Source organism: Gallinula chloropus (assembly GCF_964237585.1).
Source record: "Gallinula chloropus genome assembly, chromosome: 4".
Taxonomy (NCBI): Eukaryota; Metazoa; Chordata; class Aves; order Gruiformes; family Rallidae; genus Gallinula; species Gallinula chloropus.
In genome coordinates, this window is record NC_140088.1 from 67528811 (window position 1) to 67546414 (window position 17604).

At 42.4% G+C, this 17604-nt stretch overlaps 1 protein-coding gene across 3 annotated transcripts in view; it reads left to right on the forward strand.

Annotated features, from left to right (window-relative positions):
• The first annotated feature begins 742 nt into the window (after positions 1–742).
• The window catches only part of PDLIM5 (PDZ and LIM domain 5), a 116770-nt gene continuing 99908 nt past the window's right edge, over positions 743–17604 (forward strand). For all 3 annotated transcript variants that reach the window (XM_084262654.1, XM_084262655.1, XM_084262656.1), the window contains exons 1-2: positions 743–814; positions 1527–1662. In XM_084262654.1, coding sequence (XP_084118780.1) covers positions 1567–1662 — 96 coding nt within the window. In that variant the 5' untranslated portion in view covers positions 743–814; positions 1527–1566. The remainder of the gene's footprint in view (positions 815–1526; positions 1663–17604) is intronic.

Sequence of the window (17604 nt, forward strand, 5' to 3'; positions counted from 1 at the left end):
TGTAGTTTTTGTTTTAGTGGTGAGAGTACGCTACCAGTCCTTGCTCAAACTTGGATGAGGGTTTCTGTTACTTTTTTTCCCCTCCTCAGCCACATAAAAACTCAGCGGTGTGTGTTCCCCCCTCTGTGCTCGTTGAGACTTTTTAAGGGTGGGTTGGGTCAGAGCTGCCCCTTTCCTGGATACCAACAGGCAGGGGCATGTCAGGAACTGCCCGGGTACCCAAGCACCTCTGTTTCCAGCTCCATATTCTACTCCCCAATACATAACTTGTTCTGCCCGATGCCAGCAGTCCTGTTCTGGTTACCTGAGCAGCTGCCGGTGTGAATAAAATTTTTCTGGTTGATTTAGAAACAGATCTGGGCAGCAGTCCTGGTGTGTTACTGACAGCTTTCCTGGGGTGTGTGTGACATTAGATGTCCTTCCCTGCACCCAAGGGACTGTGTGACAGCCCCTCTCTGAAGCTCAGCAAGGCTGGGCTGTGCTTGTGAAAAATCCACAACCTCCAAAAAAATAGTGCACAAACTCGAAGTGCACGAGTAGGTAGAACCGGGCTTTGCAGAGCTGGTTTGGGTTTGTGGCCAGTTTGCTTCTGCTCGGCTGAGGGTCCACCTTAAATGTCCGTATACGAGTATGGAATCTGGCTGTGCCCCGGTGTAGTCTTACACCAGCCCGCCCTGGTGTGCTCCTGCCTGGCTTCGACCATACAAAAATAGACGGGAACCACTACCTAAGATGTCATTGTAACGATACGCATCTGAGGTGAAACTGAAGCCCTTGTCTTTGACGTGGGACAGCAATTGGTTGCCTTTTAAAGGTAATTTGTTGACCACATCTGTGGGGAGGGAGATGCTTGGGTTTTGCTGCCTCAGGGTTAAGTTGTGGCCATAGGTATTTCGCTTTAGTTTGCTGTTTTCATTTGAGGGTTGGTTTTAATATTGCTTTGTGTGTAGTACTGTTCTACCAATATGAAACTAGGCTATAAAAAGCCACAGGGATCTTGTTTTCTTCTGATTAACTTTTAAAGTTGTAATGTTTTGACATCACTTTGAAACTGTCAGGTTCTAATGTGTTTAGAAACAAGTTTTGAGCTGATGACATGGCAGCATATGATATTAATTTTGTTAGGAATGAATGTGCCAGTAGTGCTAATTTCTCCCATACTAGGATGGAAGGGATACTATCAATTCATGGTTGTCTCAACACTGACTTTAAGAGGAGCTTTAATGTTGGGTGTTCACCCCCCAGCATTTTGGTAGTAAGAAGTAATTGTCAAACATCTCCGCATGAGCAGTTCTCGCAGTCCCAAGTGCATGTTACCAGTTCCTTAGTTACATTTCTTCCCAAGATACAGAGGAAAACAGAATGTGAGTAATAAAAGCACAAGTAATGACAGACTTGGTGTGTTTTTTTCAGCTGGTTTTATGTTATGGAGGAGAACGCTGACGAGGAAAGAAGTCTTTCAGAATGGTGGGCAGTGCCTTTTGCTTTTATCATCTTTAAATTAAAACTTTAATCCTCTACTGCAGGCATCAGTTCTTTGGATTTGATCCTTGAATACTAAACAACATGAGCAACTACACCGTGTCTTTGGTCGGCCCGGCTCCTTGGGGTTTCAGACTTCAAGGTGGTAAGGATTTCAACATGCCTCTGTCTATCTCTCGGGTAAGTTTGCTGAAGTTTGCCTCTTTGCTTGCATGTGGATCTCTGTTATGTGTGACCAACCTGCAACCTTCAGACATGAGTATGCAGAGCCTTTAATTACAGATGCTGGGGCTCAGCAGTGCCCTGTGGCATAGAGGGCTATTGGGGGGGGTGGTGGTGAAAGCTGGTAAGATAAATCTTTACTGTCTGCAGGCTCAAAAAAACCTCATCTTGGGAAGGACGTGTTCATTTGAACTGGTTGCTTTATCTGCAGTTATTTATGCAACAAACAAAAGAAACTACCCTTGAATTCCCCTCCCTGCTCCTCCCCAGAAACCAGAGACAGAGGTTGGAGGCTGGCAGGAAGCAAGTAATTTTCAGTCCAGGGCTGAGCCTGTGCAGTTCAAACGGGAGGCAGCGGCGAAAAATCACTGGCATTACTGTTGTTTGTATTCAGCAGCTCTTAGCAGCTTGAGGAACTTCTGGAGTCTGTTCTTGCAAATCCCACTATTTACAATAGAAAGGCACTTAAATCATGGTACTTGTAAATAGAGGTTCATCAATATATGCCTGAGTGAATGCGCCAGTTTTTCCTGAGAGTTTTATAGAGTGTGTGCTCTGAACTGGTGTTCAAAGGATTTGAGGAACTAGGTCAAAACAAACGTGATCTTTGTACCCAGGCACTATCTAACTAGTTTTCCACTTTAAAACCATGTTTTCAGGGAAGGCTTATCTTTCACTGTGGGATGAGTTTCAAAGCCTTGCTCAAATAGCTGGCACGCTTCACATAGAAAATAGAGGACAAACTTTTCAGTATTGAATTTCTAGGATCAGTGTAAATCTCTGAAGAAACTGGCTTCTGACGGCTCTGTGCCCCAGCACCTTTAAGCTTGATTTGCAGCGTGGAGGCATTTATGTACACATGGCACCTTCTCTGTTGACAGATCTCCTCCCCCTCCTGCATATTCATGTAGTTTAGTGACAAAGATGAATTATTCTTTACACCTGTTGGGACGGCAGACTTGATACTGCCCCGGGAAATGGAGTAGGTTTTTATTTGGGTCCATGCATCATGGCAATATTTTTAGCTAATCTCAACTATCGATGCAAACTCAGCCACTTCACTTAGATTTGGCATATCCTATTCATATGTAGATTTTGCTGGTGAAGTTAAAATACAGTTTGGCTCTTCAGAATTATTTTTGTATGGCTAAAATGGACTGCAGAGCTATAGAAACCCCTGTGTAGAGATGAAGCTGCCAATATCTGTGCCAAAAAAAAGGGCTGAGAAGCAATGTATACCTAAATTCTGGGGATTTTCAAGCTATAATGTAATTCAGTTTCTTGTTCAATAGCTGGTTACTCCTGCAGTAGTGAGAGATTTGTACTGGGGATGTGGATAGCACTTCTGCTTTGACAGTAGAAGCGCTCCCATGACAAGGATTTGTAAAAGCATGGGCCCTTGCTGGGGTAGGGTGCATGTCTACTGATGAGTGCTTAAGTCTGGGGATTTTCAAGCTATTATGTAATTCAGTTTCTTGTTCAATAGCTGGTTACTCCTGCAGTAGTGAGAGATTTGAACTGGGGATGTGGATAGCACTTCTGCTTTGACAGTAGAAGCGCTCCCATGACAAGGATTTGTAAAAGCATGGGCCCTTGCTGGGGTAGGGTGCATGTCTACTGATGAGTGCTTAAGTCTGGTAGATAGTAAACCAGTTACCAGCAAATTCTAGGAAAGGGTAGTACTTTTCTTGTACTCTCTTGTCCCAGAGATCTCGAGTGCAGCCCCACTGTCAGCAGGCTTCCCATTTAACGTTTGTAAAGAGGAAACATATGTTGAAATTATCCTGGACTTTATCAAGTGGATCAAATATATTGTCGCAGTGAACAGCTATGTATAGAAGCCCCCATTATAGGATTCCCTAATGACAAATATCAGTGCCCACAAGAGCAGAACATAATTAAAGATGTTTTTAGGGCTTTAATTTGTGCGTGGAAAGGGGAAACACATAATCCATGTATTATACCTCAGCTGAACTTCTTGTAATTACGAGTATGCAAATAGTAGACTGCCTGGTGCTTGTGGTTTTGTGGGTGTTCCACCCGCCCCTTCCTGCCACCTTTGGATCAAAAAAAGTGCTTAGTTCTGGTATGCCAATCCAGCTTTGGCCCGATATCTGGAAGAATTCAATGTTGTGTTCCTGGTATGCTAGAACAGTGTGTACTATTCACCTCCTCAGCCCTTCTTTTCCTGATGAAGCATAACTGCCTTCCTGTATCTGAAGGCTGCTAATTAAATTATTTTAGCAAAACTGTAATGAGACAGCAGAATTATGTTCTTTGGCAAGGAGGACTTTTTTTTTTTTTGGTTGGTTGGTTTTGTGGGGGTTTTGTTCGTTTATTTATTTATTTTGAATTTGTCCTCCAGATACTGAGGATGAATCTGGCTGCATTGCTGAGGGCTAATTTCCTGCTTTAGTTTAAACTCCTTGAAATTAAGTTCACATAAAGTACAGTTTACAAAGCACAGAAAATACCCAGGTTTCTAAAGCTCTTTACAGATAAAGCTAATCTTTTTACTGATGATTTGAACAAATTAAGAGGTGTATGGTTCCTTAGAGAAAGTTGTTTTTTTTTTAGTAAGTCATTGGGCTTTGCATAGAATGTGGTTGAAATGGATGTATTCCTTGTTGCCTCTGTAGGGTAAAAGGAGCCTGTTTTGTCGTCTTCCCTTCAGTTTTTAATGTCAGACAGTGCAAAGTTGCAACAGATTAACACAGGGTAGCAGTAACATTTGGTTTTTCATAAGCTAGTATATTGTGGACTAGTTGCAACATCACATCCAATAGCAACAGTTATTGCAGGGCTATGTCAGTCATTTAACATCGAACCTGAAAGCAGCTAGGTATACTTACCTACCCAGATGCACAGGTCTGGTTGTAAAGCAATATATGTCATGTGGGGATATAGCCGTATAGTTCGTGTCAAGAGTCAGTACAATAAAAATGTGTGCAATGCTTGTAGTTATGTACACTTCTGCCTGGCTGGACTTTAGCAGAGCATGGCTTTTACCTTGCAGGATGTCATTATGCAGGGCAGAAGTTCAGCCCTGGGAAGCTGACCTGTGTGGTGGGAGCTGTCATGGGAAAGTGGTGGTGGAATGCAGCTCTTGCAGAGGGGAGGTTCAACCAGGAATAAAGGGTGGGTTAAGGTGGTAGATCTATACCTATGTTGTGTTGTAAAGCTGAAAAATGGAAAGTTGGAGCAAATAAGAACAAATTACTGAGATACAATGTTGATTACATTCTATTGTAGAAAATAACTAAGATTCAGGCTTTTTCCATGTGAAAGGAAAAGCTTAAAGTCTATCCATGTACCATGTATCTTTAATATATGTGGTAATGTGAAATGATACTTGCCGTGATGCAGTTGTCTTCATTTGAATGAATTGATTGCTTCTGAATCAACACGGACCACTTTAAAAAACAGCTTCTTAACAGGCATCTCCAGGTGCTGGAGGGCAAATCCTATGAGGAATGGCTGAGGGAGCTGGGGATGTTTAGTCTAGAGAAGAGGAGGCTGAGGGGAGACCTTATTACCACCTACAACTTCCTGAAGGGAGGTCCTAGAGAGGCAGGCAATGGACTCTTCAGCCAAGTAACAGGAGATAGGACAAGGGGAAATGGCAAGAAGCTGTGCCAGGGCAGGTTCAGATTAGATATTAGAAAAAAAAAAAATATCAGCTACTCAGTATTCACCCCACATGAACGTACTGAAATTCTTCACGCAGTTATCAGGAGGTCACTATCAAAGGAATTGTCTCTTCTCTCACGCTTTCCTCCTTTCCTGTCCAGGTACGTACATGGTTTCACAGTGAGTTGTCTGTGTGGATGAAGCATGTGTGAGTTTCTTTTGCAGTGTTTGTGCAGAGAAGTGAATAAAGGACGATGATGCTTTGAATGTCAGATTGGATGGATGTGCTGAGTCTTCTGGAGTCCCATGCCCTTTTGCTTGTGTAAATTATTTTAAGCCATATAGTGTCATTCCTAGTAAAACCAAGTTTTGTGTAAGTATAAAATGAATTATTGCAGTGGCAAACTGGGGAAACGGCCTTTCAAGCAGGCATGTGAAATAGGAGAGAAACACTAGAACAACTGCTGGCCTGGCCAGTGATAATTGTGTTGGTAACTTTATGCTTCATCCTGTAAGCTACTGAGAGCCATTAACTAAGCCTTAACTGGCAGCTGCCAGCATGGCTGTGCTGGTTTGATTTGCTATTGAGTTGTGATGGCTTGCACAAAATACAGCAGAAGATGTATTCCCCTACTGCAACGTCCTGGGATGGGGTCGGAGAGACCTGCAGAGGTCACAGCATTTACTTGCCGATCCGGTGCCTAGGGCAGTGTGCGCTGCGTTTTACAGTAGCTGTCAGAGCTTATGAAATGGGTGGCATTAGCCAAGACATGAAGCAAGTAGTATTACTCTGTTCTGTTCTGTTTAATTCTGTTTACGCGACGTGGTTTGCTGGGGAAAAAAAAATAAATATTGAGAATGACAAATGAGGTAGCAGTGCCAAAGTCTGTATCCTTTCCACACAGACCCGAAGGAGCAGAGGTTTTTCTTTGGGAACTGAGTGGAATATGGACAGTTATAAAGCTTCCAGCTGCACAGGCAGTTTTCTATGAGCATGTTTTGTCAAAGTCCTAGGAGCTGGTTAGTGCTTCAGAGTTTGCATAGTTGCCTGCAAGCGCCATCGCTTCCTTTAGAGAGTTACTCAGTTTAACCTGAAGATGGAAAGAGAGATGAGTTGATGCAGCTGTAATTTCCTGATTGCCTTGTTTCTTGCTGTTATTTAACCTCTTTGTGTTGAAAATTGGGAAAAAGGCCACATTTTCCTGACCATTAGTTTTCTTTCCCTCGTCTGTTCTGCTGTGTGGTTTAAAGCAAGACAGACCATCGCTTGAGCGGGGTCAGGGGAAGAAGGGAGGGTGTAGGGGAGAAGAGGTAGAAGAGAAGTGTCTGCATCTTGTCTGTTTATAACTTTATTTGACAGACAACCACTTCAGACCAAGAAGGAAGCTAACTTATTTTAAAATAGTTCCTTTACTGATGTCATTCTCGCAGAAGTGAAGCTGGATGTACTGTGAGTGAAAAAGGAACCCACAAGTTTGTAGCTGAGGGATATCTGATATGATATGTGAATATAATAATTTTACACTAAAGAATGCTGTCAGGTCTGCCCTCCCGTCCCCCCCATTACTGACAGCTTAGTTACAATATGAGAAGTACAAGCTAAGTGTTCAATGATAGAAAAACTAAGTATTTGTTTGCAGTGTCCATTTCTCAAAGACAGTTGTAGTGAAAAAAATAAGCTCTGATTAGATGTTCAGAGCAGATGCAAAGTTGACAGTACTTCCAGTGGCCAAAAAGCAGGACCATTTATTGAATAGTAACGGCAAAAAATTAGCCATGCTTTTCTTTGTGAGTATTTGGTCCTGGAGGCCCAACAACTTCTGTCCACTTCCCCACGGTTTGGAGATGCTATTTTTAGTGTAGCTGTTTTTCTCATTATTTGTTGGCCGATGGCTATCAGAAGGCATTGTGAGAAGAGACATGGTGTTGAAAGGTTTGTTTGGTTGGTTTTGGTATGGGGCCAGGAGATAACATTGTTGGCTTCCCCCCCTCCCCCCATTTGTTTTGACTTTTTAAGAATAGATTTCATATGTTATCAATATAAGGAAAAGTGTGAGAGAAAACCATCTCTCATGTGCCTGAAGCAGTGGAAGTATGGGAAAGGTGATATTCCTCCTGCAAGTGGTCAAAAAGAAAACAAATTGAGGCAGAGGTTTGTATGAGAAACAGAAGTACACTTACAGAAGTAAGTGGCTGTTACCAGAATAGAGGCAGAAGGAGAGGCAGCCAGTGCAAAGGCTGGTGGTGGTGCATGAGTCTTTGACTTGACTCTTCAGGGCAGTAAAAGTAGGGAAAATATGACAAAAGTTTCCTTTATTGGAAGAAGTCCTCAAGCTGAGTTTGTGGAGAGAAGTTCTATCTTTGCTTTGAAGAGTTGACCTGGGTGGAAGACAAAGACTGTGAACTTTAGGCAAAGTCCTTTGGAGTGCAAGTAGCTTCTGTTACCATGTTGACATCAAGCTGTGTTTGTGTTAAGGAGTTTATAGTGTCTTGCTCCCCTGATGTGTGATGCTGAAGACACAGCTGCTGGGTAAGAGGTTGAGTGTCACTAACTCTGCTAGCTTCGTTTAAATGTAGATGAGCTACTGTTGTAAGGGTGTCAGTAGGTGATTGTGGACTACATGGGTCTAGATTAGGGTTATGATGGTCTTCTCAGACAAATATGCTGGTAGATAAAGTATGTTATTACATTTCCTTCCAGGATCTGTTCTTGAAAGGGTTTTCTTCAGGAGCACAGTCATTCTGGTAATGCTGTGCTGTGGCATGCCAGTCTCATCTTCTGAAAAGGAGGAAAAAGAAGGTGGCGTTAGGAGCTTGTGCTGTAAGACCCTTTCTGATGACTTGCTTAAAAGTAGATACACATGGAAATAAAGTTCAGGGGAAAGTGGGAAGAGGCAGCAGAGGAAGAGAGAAACAAAATGTGGATGCTGTTGGGTTTGGAGGGGCAGCTGCTACTAGGTGACTGCTGCTCAAGCACCAGTCACTGGTGTGTGCCCACAGCTACTAAGCACTTCTGCAGAACAGACCTAAGGTTTCACAGTGGGGAATGTAGGCCACCCTTACTGAACAGGCTGAAAAAAGTCTGATTTAAATGACTTGCATAATGCTGCACAGGGATATTCCCACCTTCTTTTTCCATTTCTCTGCCTCGTTTATCACTTGCCTTTCGACACTGTCAGGTAATGGGATGATGTGTCCCACACAATAACTTTTCATCTTTTGTCACTTCAGGGCACCCATGCAGTTCCCACCACATAGTTTCTCGTGTGTCCTTACGGTAGAGATGTCGTAGGGGGACAAAATAGCATGTTGTAAATGGAAGTCTGTCTTGTGATGCACACCTGCAAAGCAGAAGAAAAAGGGCTATGCCAGTGGCGTATATATTTGGTAGTTTTGGTGTAAAGTATAGTTAGCAGCCACAGTGCACAAAAGGACTTCTGCAGTGAGTCCCTTATTTTTTTTCTTTACTTAGCAGGGATAAACCAGTAGTCTTCAGTGTCTTACAATCCAGAAAACTTGGAGTGAAGTTGGTAATTCTGTCACAATTCTGCCCATATACTGTAAAGCTTCCAGATACACCAAGTGCTAAGTCCCTGCTCAAATGTAGGTCAGATAATCCATAATATTGTTCTATTACGATTATTTTTATAGTTTGTATCTCATAATGAATTAATCTTGCATTAGAAACATCAGCTTAAATAGTTAAGCTTAGTAAAACTAGAAGCAAGAGAAAAACGGCATCTGATAGTTGAAAATACTTGAAAGTGCAAACTCTGGCAATTGCTGTCAGTTGTGCCACTAACAAAAAGCCCTGAAGTAGAATGTAATGCCTTGTGTGAAGTCCCTTAGATTAAAACGTGGATCTTGCCAGGTCTTTAGTAGTCCTGTTTGAAAGGTCAAATTGTTTGCACGTTAACTGGATATGAAAGAAGTTTGGCTTACCACGGGCTATATTAAGGGATGACTTAATGTGGTATCTGATTCTTTCCCTAAAAAGTGATTGAAAAATGTGAAGTACTTACCGTATGAAGGCAACAGAAATGTTTGCTTTGTGTTAATTATTTCAAAATTCTTTTGAAGGCTTGAGCAGCAATTTAGATGCTGAACCTGAATAATGTAGAATATATCCATTTCAAGGGGGCTTATTAAGCCTAGGGAGAAAATGATTGAAGTATCTCTGTTAAGTGTGATGTTATATTGGCGATGATGGCATTTGAGATTTTTAGGAAAGGAATTCTGTGGAGCAAAATCTGTAAATGTGAAAAATGCAGACTTAAGTAAAGATATATTTTTCTTCTTCGAAAAAGATCATGGTGGAAACTCTAGCTACAGAATACTTAAAAAAAAAAAAAAAAAACCAAAAAAATCAGCTTTGGTATTCCAGTGCTCCCTCTGCCACAGTGGCTTACTCTTAAGTTCACACTACATCTGCTTTTTCTTTCTGATGAATACCTTATATGCAACAAGCTAGGCATAGTTCTGGGTCAAGTGCACCTAGTAAGTGAAACTTCTCTTTCTTTCCTATGAAGTAAGAGGCCAAAATGACTGGAGTGTTTGTTTGGTTTTTTTTGGTTTTTTGGTTTTTTTTTTTTTTGTAAGGGGAGAGTGAGGCTCCCTTGCTGGTCTTTTCTACCTCTTATCTTTGTAGTTTCAGACTTAGCTTGCTGCTGTGGAAGACGTGAGGAGATACACTAATGGGATTGCTCGTCTCCAACTTGCTTGTGTATCTAATCATAGAATGTATTAGGTTGGAAGGGACATTTAGAGGTCATCTAGTCCAAGCACCCGACAGTAAGCAGGGACATCTTCACTAGATCAGGTCACTCAGAGCCCCATCAAGCCTGACCTTGAATATCTCCGGGGATGGGGCCTCCACGGTCTCTGGGCAACCTGTTCCAGTGATCTATCTGCCTCATTTTGAAGAACTTTTTGCTAATATACAACCTAAATCTCCCCTTTTCTGGTGTAAAACCGTTACCCCTTGTCCTGTTGCTAGGACAATGTGTATTGCTGTTCTATTTTTCTTTACCTAATGACTTGAAAAGGAGAAAAAAAAAGAAAAGCAAACAACCCAGTAGAGATCTATGAGCCAGAAAGCTTGTGGAAGTTGGGTTGGGCTTGCTTTTATTACACTGATAGGGATATTGAAGGCTTGAAAACTTTAAACATCAAAGACACCTTGTTTCCGGTTGGCTTTCTGCAGCTCCTTCGTCAAATCTGTGTCTTGAGTCCAGACCAAGTAAGAGCATTCTCTGCCTAGTGCCTAAGGTGGCTTGTTAGCAATTATTCAGGCACGAAAAGACATCCCCCAAAATATGTATTCTGACAAGCAGAGTATATTCAGCCCTCAGGGGACAGTGTACTAGTTCTTTGTGAGGGACTGATTGTCTAGATTCATGGCTTAATCAAATGCAATGGAGATAGCTATCTGGAGACAGTCAAATTTCCGAAGGAAGCAGTGGTGGTTGAAGAGCAGGCAGCACTGCATCCTATCTGGCAGCCTGGGTTCATTTCTTCTCTAAATCTTAATGCACAGATGTGTGTGTAGGGACCCCAAAGCACCGGCAGTTTGCTGAAGTAGGAATAAGTGTGTGTAATATCTGACTTTTTTCTTGTATGTGAACTGGCCCCCACCCCTCTGTCAGTGGGGTGAAGAAGGCTGGCTAAAGAAGGTTGACAGAAGAACACATGTGCTTGCATTTCCGTGTCAGAGCTCAAAGCCAACTCCACAGATGAAACTTCCTCCAGCAGTGCCCTGAGCAGGGATAGGAGCTGGGACCGGTGCAGCAGAGGCTTACTAAGCCCAGCAACCTTGGCCATAGGAGCTGGGGCTGCTGGCACAATGGTGGGGGCAGATACCTGGGGCAGCACAGTCTACAATTGCTGAAGCCAGACTTGCTAGGACATGTCTGTCAGTGTACTAAGCTGCAAAAACTGCCACTGTATGCTTATTAAATTACAGCTTTTGTCAGCTATGGATACAGTCTATTCTCTCCACTTCCCAGCTGTCATATTTTGGCAACTAGCTGTAAGCAAAAGTCATTGCAGCAGAGGTTTGCATGAATCTCATGAGTGTATTAAATTTGTAAATGAAACTATTTTGCTATTGTGCAGACAGAGCATAATCCTATAAACACTAAGAATCCAAAACTCAGCATTGCAAAAACTCTAGAACAAAAGTGTAATTTTAGCCATGTAAGTTGTTTCTATAAGATGATTCTTGCTTAAGGCTACGCCTATGTTGACGTGTGTTGCTGTTTAGCACCCTGCAATGTTGGGCCTTCGGGCTGTTACTAGAAGGAAAGAAAGATTGACTTTCTTGGAGGAGACAGCTGACCTTCTCCAGCCAACTTTCTACTTTCTCTCAAAGGTGCATTAGCCAGTGACTATTAGCTGTAAGAGAACTGGCGAACACATAGTTGTATGACATCCTGAGAGCTAGATTAGAAACAGACTTTTAACCAGCTAGTCTCTATCACTAGAACTGTAGGGCTAAATCAAGTGGCTTAGTAGCATTTGGGATGAGAAATGTTTGCATGTTAATTATGTGGTGGTCTCCTTGCTCTGGAAATGTTGTAAAGATGCTCTATCCATTTATCTCCTTCCAGTGTGAAATTACTGCAGTCTTTGGCTAGAGAGTTGACTTCAGAGCAGGTTGGGTTTTGGGCAGTTTTTTGACATTGTCTCTTCTGAAATATTAACTAAAATAATTTAGCTTATGAGCACAATACAGTTTTTTTTACTGAAAGAATAAAATTTGTGTATGTGTCTAGAAAAGCAAGTCACTTTCACTGTAAAAACTTAAAGATGGTTTCCTTGAGGTGTGCGCTTAAATCTTAGAGGCTTGAATTCCTGCAATATCTCTCTGGATAAAAGTATCACCATCCCTCTTATGTCAGAGGGAACGTGATACTCTCTGACCGGTCGAGTAGCTCCTCTGTGAGAGTATTTTCTTCCATTGACACATCTACACTTGAACTTTCAAATGTAGAAACTGCTGATTATTGAAACTTCAAATGACATTAATTTGTTTTGATACCTGACCTGATGAAAACTGCTGCTGTTGCAGTTGACAGCCCAGATCAATTTATAACTCTGTCCTGGATGGTGTGGGATTAAATAACTGGAAATTGCTCACAGGAAACTGATTACAGCAGTTAAAATAAGGATTTAGGGCAAACAAGTCTGTGTTGATGCTTTACTTTGCAACCTCCTGTTGTTGCAGAAGGCTGAACTGCTGGGGGCTTTTCCCCCCTGCTTCCTCCTTGCATATGTAAGGCACGCTTTTGGCACAGTGATGGAGACAGATGGGTGTAAGTACACTATTTTGGACACTGTAGCCATTGACGTCAACTCATTCCTGACCTCATCAACAGGATGGAGTGCCTCGAGTGCTTCTGGTAACTCTGGATGCTGCCTCCTGCCACTTGCTTGCTGTGTGTGCAACTCTCTGCTTGGTTTTATTGCATATCCTAATCTATGCCTGCATGGTTAGCTTGGTAATTATCCCGTTCCTGCTCTGTGACTTCTGTTGCTCTCTTTAGCACAGACTGTATCCCCAGGGTACCAAACAAGGCTTTGTAGAGATTGTCCTGTCCTACTTCCCTGTTTCTCCTCAAGATTACCTAGTACAAGTCAGCCTTTATCTCACAGCATGGACTCTTTCTCTTGAACCAAACGTCTGAATGACTTGGGACAGGGGGGTGCTGAATGTGGTGGAGAGGTGAGACCTCAACAAGGGGCATTCCTCATGGAGAACAGGCTTCTCAGAGAGGTGGTGGAGTCACCATTCAAAAAACTGTAGATGTGGCACTCCAGGACATGATTTAGTTTACATGGTGGTATTGGACAGGTGGTTGGACTTGATGATCTTAGTGGCCTTTTCAAACCCTAAAAGTTCTATGATTCTGTAAGAAAAATACTACCCAAAGTAAGGGGATAAAGGTGAGCTTTGTGGAATGCGAAACTGCTGTGCTTCAGGGAAAGAATGTGCTTGAGGGGTGGCATGCAAATAGTTCAAACTTGGATGCAATGACATTCATTTAGCATTAATTTCGATTCTCGGAAATGCGTAACAATGGGCATTATGAGTTAGGAAATACCTCACTTCAGTATTTAAGGTTTCTAGCCACTCAAATTGAATCAGAGTTGGTTTTCTAGTACCATTTTTTGACTTTCTGCCAAATAGGTTTGAGACTTTCAATTTGTCACCTGTTTTAGCATAATGAGGAAGGTAGTTTTGCAAGAACACAATTTTTACTGCCTCAATTTTTCGTCCTCATTTTCCTTAGCCTGAGGACAACTGTCTTGCTGCTGAAATAAGTCTACCAGGGTTTTATTGCTGTTAGTTATCATTTAGGAGAGGAAGCCATTGTTGCTTGTCATATTAACAGGGTTCAGGGTTCAGAAAAGTATATAGTGGTACAGGAATGAAGGGAATAACAAGAGCTAGGACTGACATAAAAAAATTATCAACCCCCCCCCCCCCCCCTAAACTATTAAAATCAAATATATAGGATATTTTTCAGAAAGCTCCAAATGACAAGTGATGAAAGCTTTGGACTCTCATGCAGGATGATATAAGTATTTAAAGGGGTAAATTTTTTAAAAGCTCTGGCCTCAGTTTTGAATTGGGTAAGTACTGCATTGTAAGACTGTAACCATCCATCTTCAATTTTTTCTTTACTGTGGCAGACTGAAATATGCGCTGGTTTTATTGTGCCCAGCACTGGGCTTCTGTTTAGGCAGAAAAGCAAGACTGTATGACAGCTTTTGCTTTGTTGGTACGGTCAGAGAAAATGCTTCAGCATCAAGAAACAAGCTCATCTTTTGTGCAGCAGAGAGCACTTAGGTACCACTGGATTCCTGAGCAAGCAGATACGCTGTCAGCAGCACACGCACATTTCGAGTTGCCAGCCCGAAGAGTGCTGCTGACTTCTTCAGGGAAAAATCAATAGCTGATGTTACGTGGAAGGTGCTGAGGTGGGTCTAAAGGTGGCTTCTGGCATTTGATCTCCTGTTAGATGTGTGACCAGCCTGGGTGTGTTTCTTGCCACCTTGTGCACGGGGCAATCTTTGGGAGCCTGCTGCGCATCCCTGCTGCTCTCCCAGCTTTGTAGCAGCAGTAACATCTCTCCTCCGATAGCCACTTCAAGCTGTTCTGGTTCAGGAGAGCACAGAGGGCGCAGGTTTAGCTTGCCTGCAAATTGGGCTAGACTGCTTTGTAAAGAAAGTAGCAGTTTCCTCAGGTTGATCTCTTCAGCAATAAATGCAGTCGAAAAGCAGAGTGTTGGTTAAAAATCACTTTGGCTATGCCCATGCCTTTTCTTCACACTGGGAAGAAGACTAGAAGTTGATTTGTTGTGGCTCCATTACATTTGAAGCCTTTCAATCTAAGTCATCACAGGGACCACACGGGGACGGAGCAGAGTTTGTTTTGCCATTGATCCTGTGAGAAGGAGGAGAAGGAAGTGCTGTGACATCCTCACCAGTAACCCTGTAGCTGTCTCTGATCTCCTTTGCTATCATCCTGCATGCTGGAGTGATATTTCTAAAGCAGCCTGTCCAAGGGGAAGGTTATGGAGGAACCAAGGGTTACTCTTGCTGGTACTGTTCTTGAGTGTCGCAGTCACTGTGAACTTCTCGGAAGTGAGCAGCGAAGGGGGTGCTGTTAAGCCCCCTGTCCTTTGTGATGATACCCTTGTATCAAATCTGGATTCAATTTAAATCACTGAAATAATCCCTCTGTTGCACTGAAGATTCAAGAAAAGCAGGTTGAAAAACCCAATGAAACCTCAGAGTGTATCTTGGCATTAAAATCGTGAGATTAAAAAACACTCCTTATTTCTAGGGCTTGACTCATGTTTTTTGAATGTGTGAGGGTGGCAGTGCTAACTCCTATGGTCAAGGAGCATTATAAATATTTCTGGACTTCAGGGCACAGAGCTGTGCCAAATATTTCTCTCATGTTTGCATTTTTTTTTTCCTAATTCCCGGAACTAATTTTTGCAGATCTCTCATAGCCTGGGTTGCATGTGTAACTAACCAGACAACATGTTAAATCTTCCAGTTTCTCAAAGTGGTTTACCAAATCCAAGTATTTAAATCAATTACATAGCTACCAAAGCATTGCTGACTGTCAAACCACTGTTTTGTTGGGACATAGTGTATGCAGTTTCCTGTATATGCAGTAGAGGAAAGAGAATTGCAGAGCAGCTGGCTTGCTGGAGACATTCAGCAATAAACAGTACGTGGTGTGTGTAGTAGAATTTGACCCTGTTAGGAAAGTAAGTAGGGCGAAGTGGCTGGTTATGAACTGTGTCTCCAGGTTCTTGTGGTAGCATGGGCAAAGCAAAAGAGAGGTGGGGGGAGGAAGTATGTGGGATTTGAATAGTCCTTCCTGCCTGTCAGGAAGCCCTTGGTGCCCTGAAATGTGTTCAGTCAAGTTGTAAATGAGTTCTTTGACAGATTGTGCTCTGGGGGAAGCATTTGTCTGTTAGCTTTCATGAGGCATTGCAAGTTGCCGTGAGCCTGAAGCATAAAAGGGCAGAGGTGCTTGGGGCTTCATCAGGCACTGGGATGTGGGGTCCCGTGCATGAGTGGGGAGCCAGCATGTCACCCACTGTGCCGTGGGATCACCTCTGGCAGCATGGGGAGGAGAAGGCAGCTGGCAGAGTTGGCCTCATAAATTTGTCAGACAGCTTGCCAGAAATGCTGAGCGAGATCCCTCTATGCTTGAAATTAAGAACTGAACTGCTAACTTGGTTTCTCTGATTACCAAATGTGCTGGTGTGAACAAGTGTGGTGGTGGAGTAATGAGGTTGAGCCCTGTGGATGGGCAACGGTGGGTGGTGGGTCTCTTCTTCCCACAATGTAGCAGAACGGAAAAGATGGAGGATGAATACATTTCTATATGGACATGCTCATGTCCTACGTGAACATATAGCTTATTTCTATAATTTGTTCATCACGTGTGCTGAATCCAACCTGCTGTGCTATGTGGAATGTCTTTTATCTCATAAAGCATTGGGCTTCCTTTGTCCTTCAGGAATTCCTAGAGTTGCATCACTGATTTCTTTTGATCTAGATGAGATGAGTGTTTAGCTAGAGAAAAAAATCTGTATTACTCCAGCAAGTTTCTTTGTTGTTTATGTTTGTTGCTGTTTCTTTTTTTTACAAGTATGTGTCATGTGGGAAATCCTTGGAAGTACAGATGGGGCATGGCAGGCAAAACCCCGAACAGTGTCAGTCGCTAGGCCCCATCACTGTAAGCTGTACAGGGTTTTCGTACGGGTAAACTAGCAATTTCTCTTTCTGCAGGGGAGAAAGAATGGTGTTTAGGGTGTGTACCTTATTTCTACATATGCTGTTGTCTAAAATGAGGTGTCTGAGAGCAGAATGTTACAAACGTTTAATCCCGGTATTCCATAGTTATTACTGGGATGTAATTTCAATTGGCCATCTGCATGTTTAATGCATTTCCTTTGAAAACTGAATTTCAGCTTTATATTGTAAGTTAAACTAGCTTTTGGATTTTTAACTAACACATTGTAGGGAAAAAAACCCGGAATTAATACATTCTCCTTAAGTGAAACACTAACCTTAATATCTTTTCCTTTCTTCATTTGCTTCACTTTCTGTATGCTGGAATATGACAGCTGGCACGATGCCTCCTTTTTGAATTGTGTCCTTTAACATTTCTGGCAGCTGGATACATGTGGAAAGCTATACAGCAACAAATCTGTTTCTCATACCTTTTGTAGTATGCTTTTCATCAGATAGAGAAATGTTAATACCCCCTGAAGTTTCCTCCTTTGGCTCACCCGGACAGTAATTTACTCAAGCATTTCCTGTATGTTGTCTCTGGGTGTGGAGCTTGTACTTTCCATCTCTACCGCATTGCAGAGCTCCACTGAGGTCCTGCCTTGCCCCCAGGCTTCTTGGGGTATCTCCTAGGACACCCCAGACTTATATTGCTGCAGCTAATAGGGAGGGTATAAACTCTTGGAAGTCCCGAATCCAAAACAAAATCTAAAAGGAAGCCTGGAAAAATGCTCCACTTTGAGTATTTGTTGCAATGCTGATGATGTTTCCTGTGTTTTAGAGTTTCATAGACTTCTTGGTCAAACAGAAGTCAGCCTACAAAGAGTTACTGCTTAGCAATCCTGTTTTTTTTCATATGTTAAAATGTATCTTGATGCTAGTAAGTGAATACTTTTTTGTACGAGATGAATAGAACCATTGTTTTCCAGAGATTTCCTTTTGCTTTTA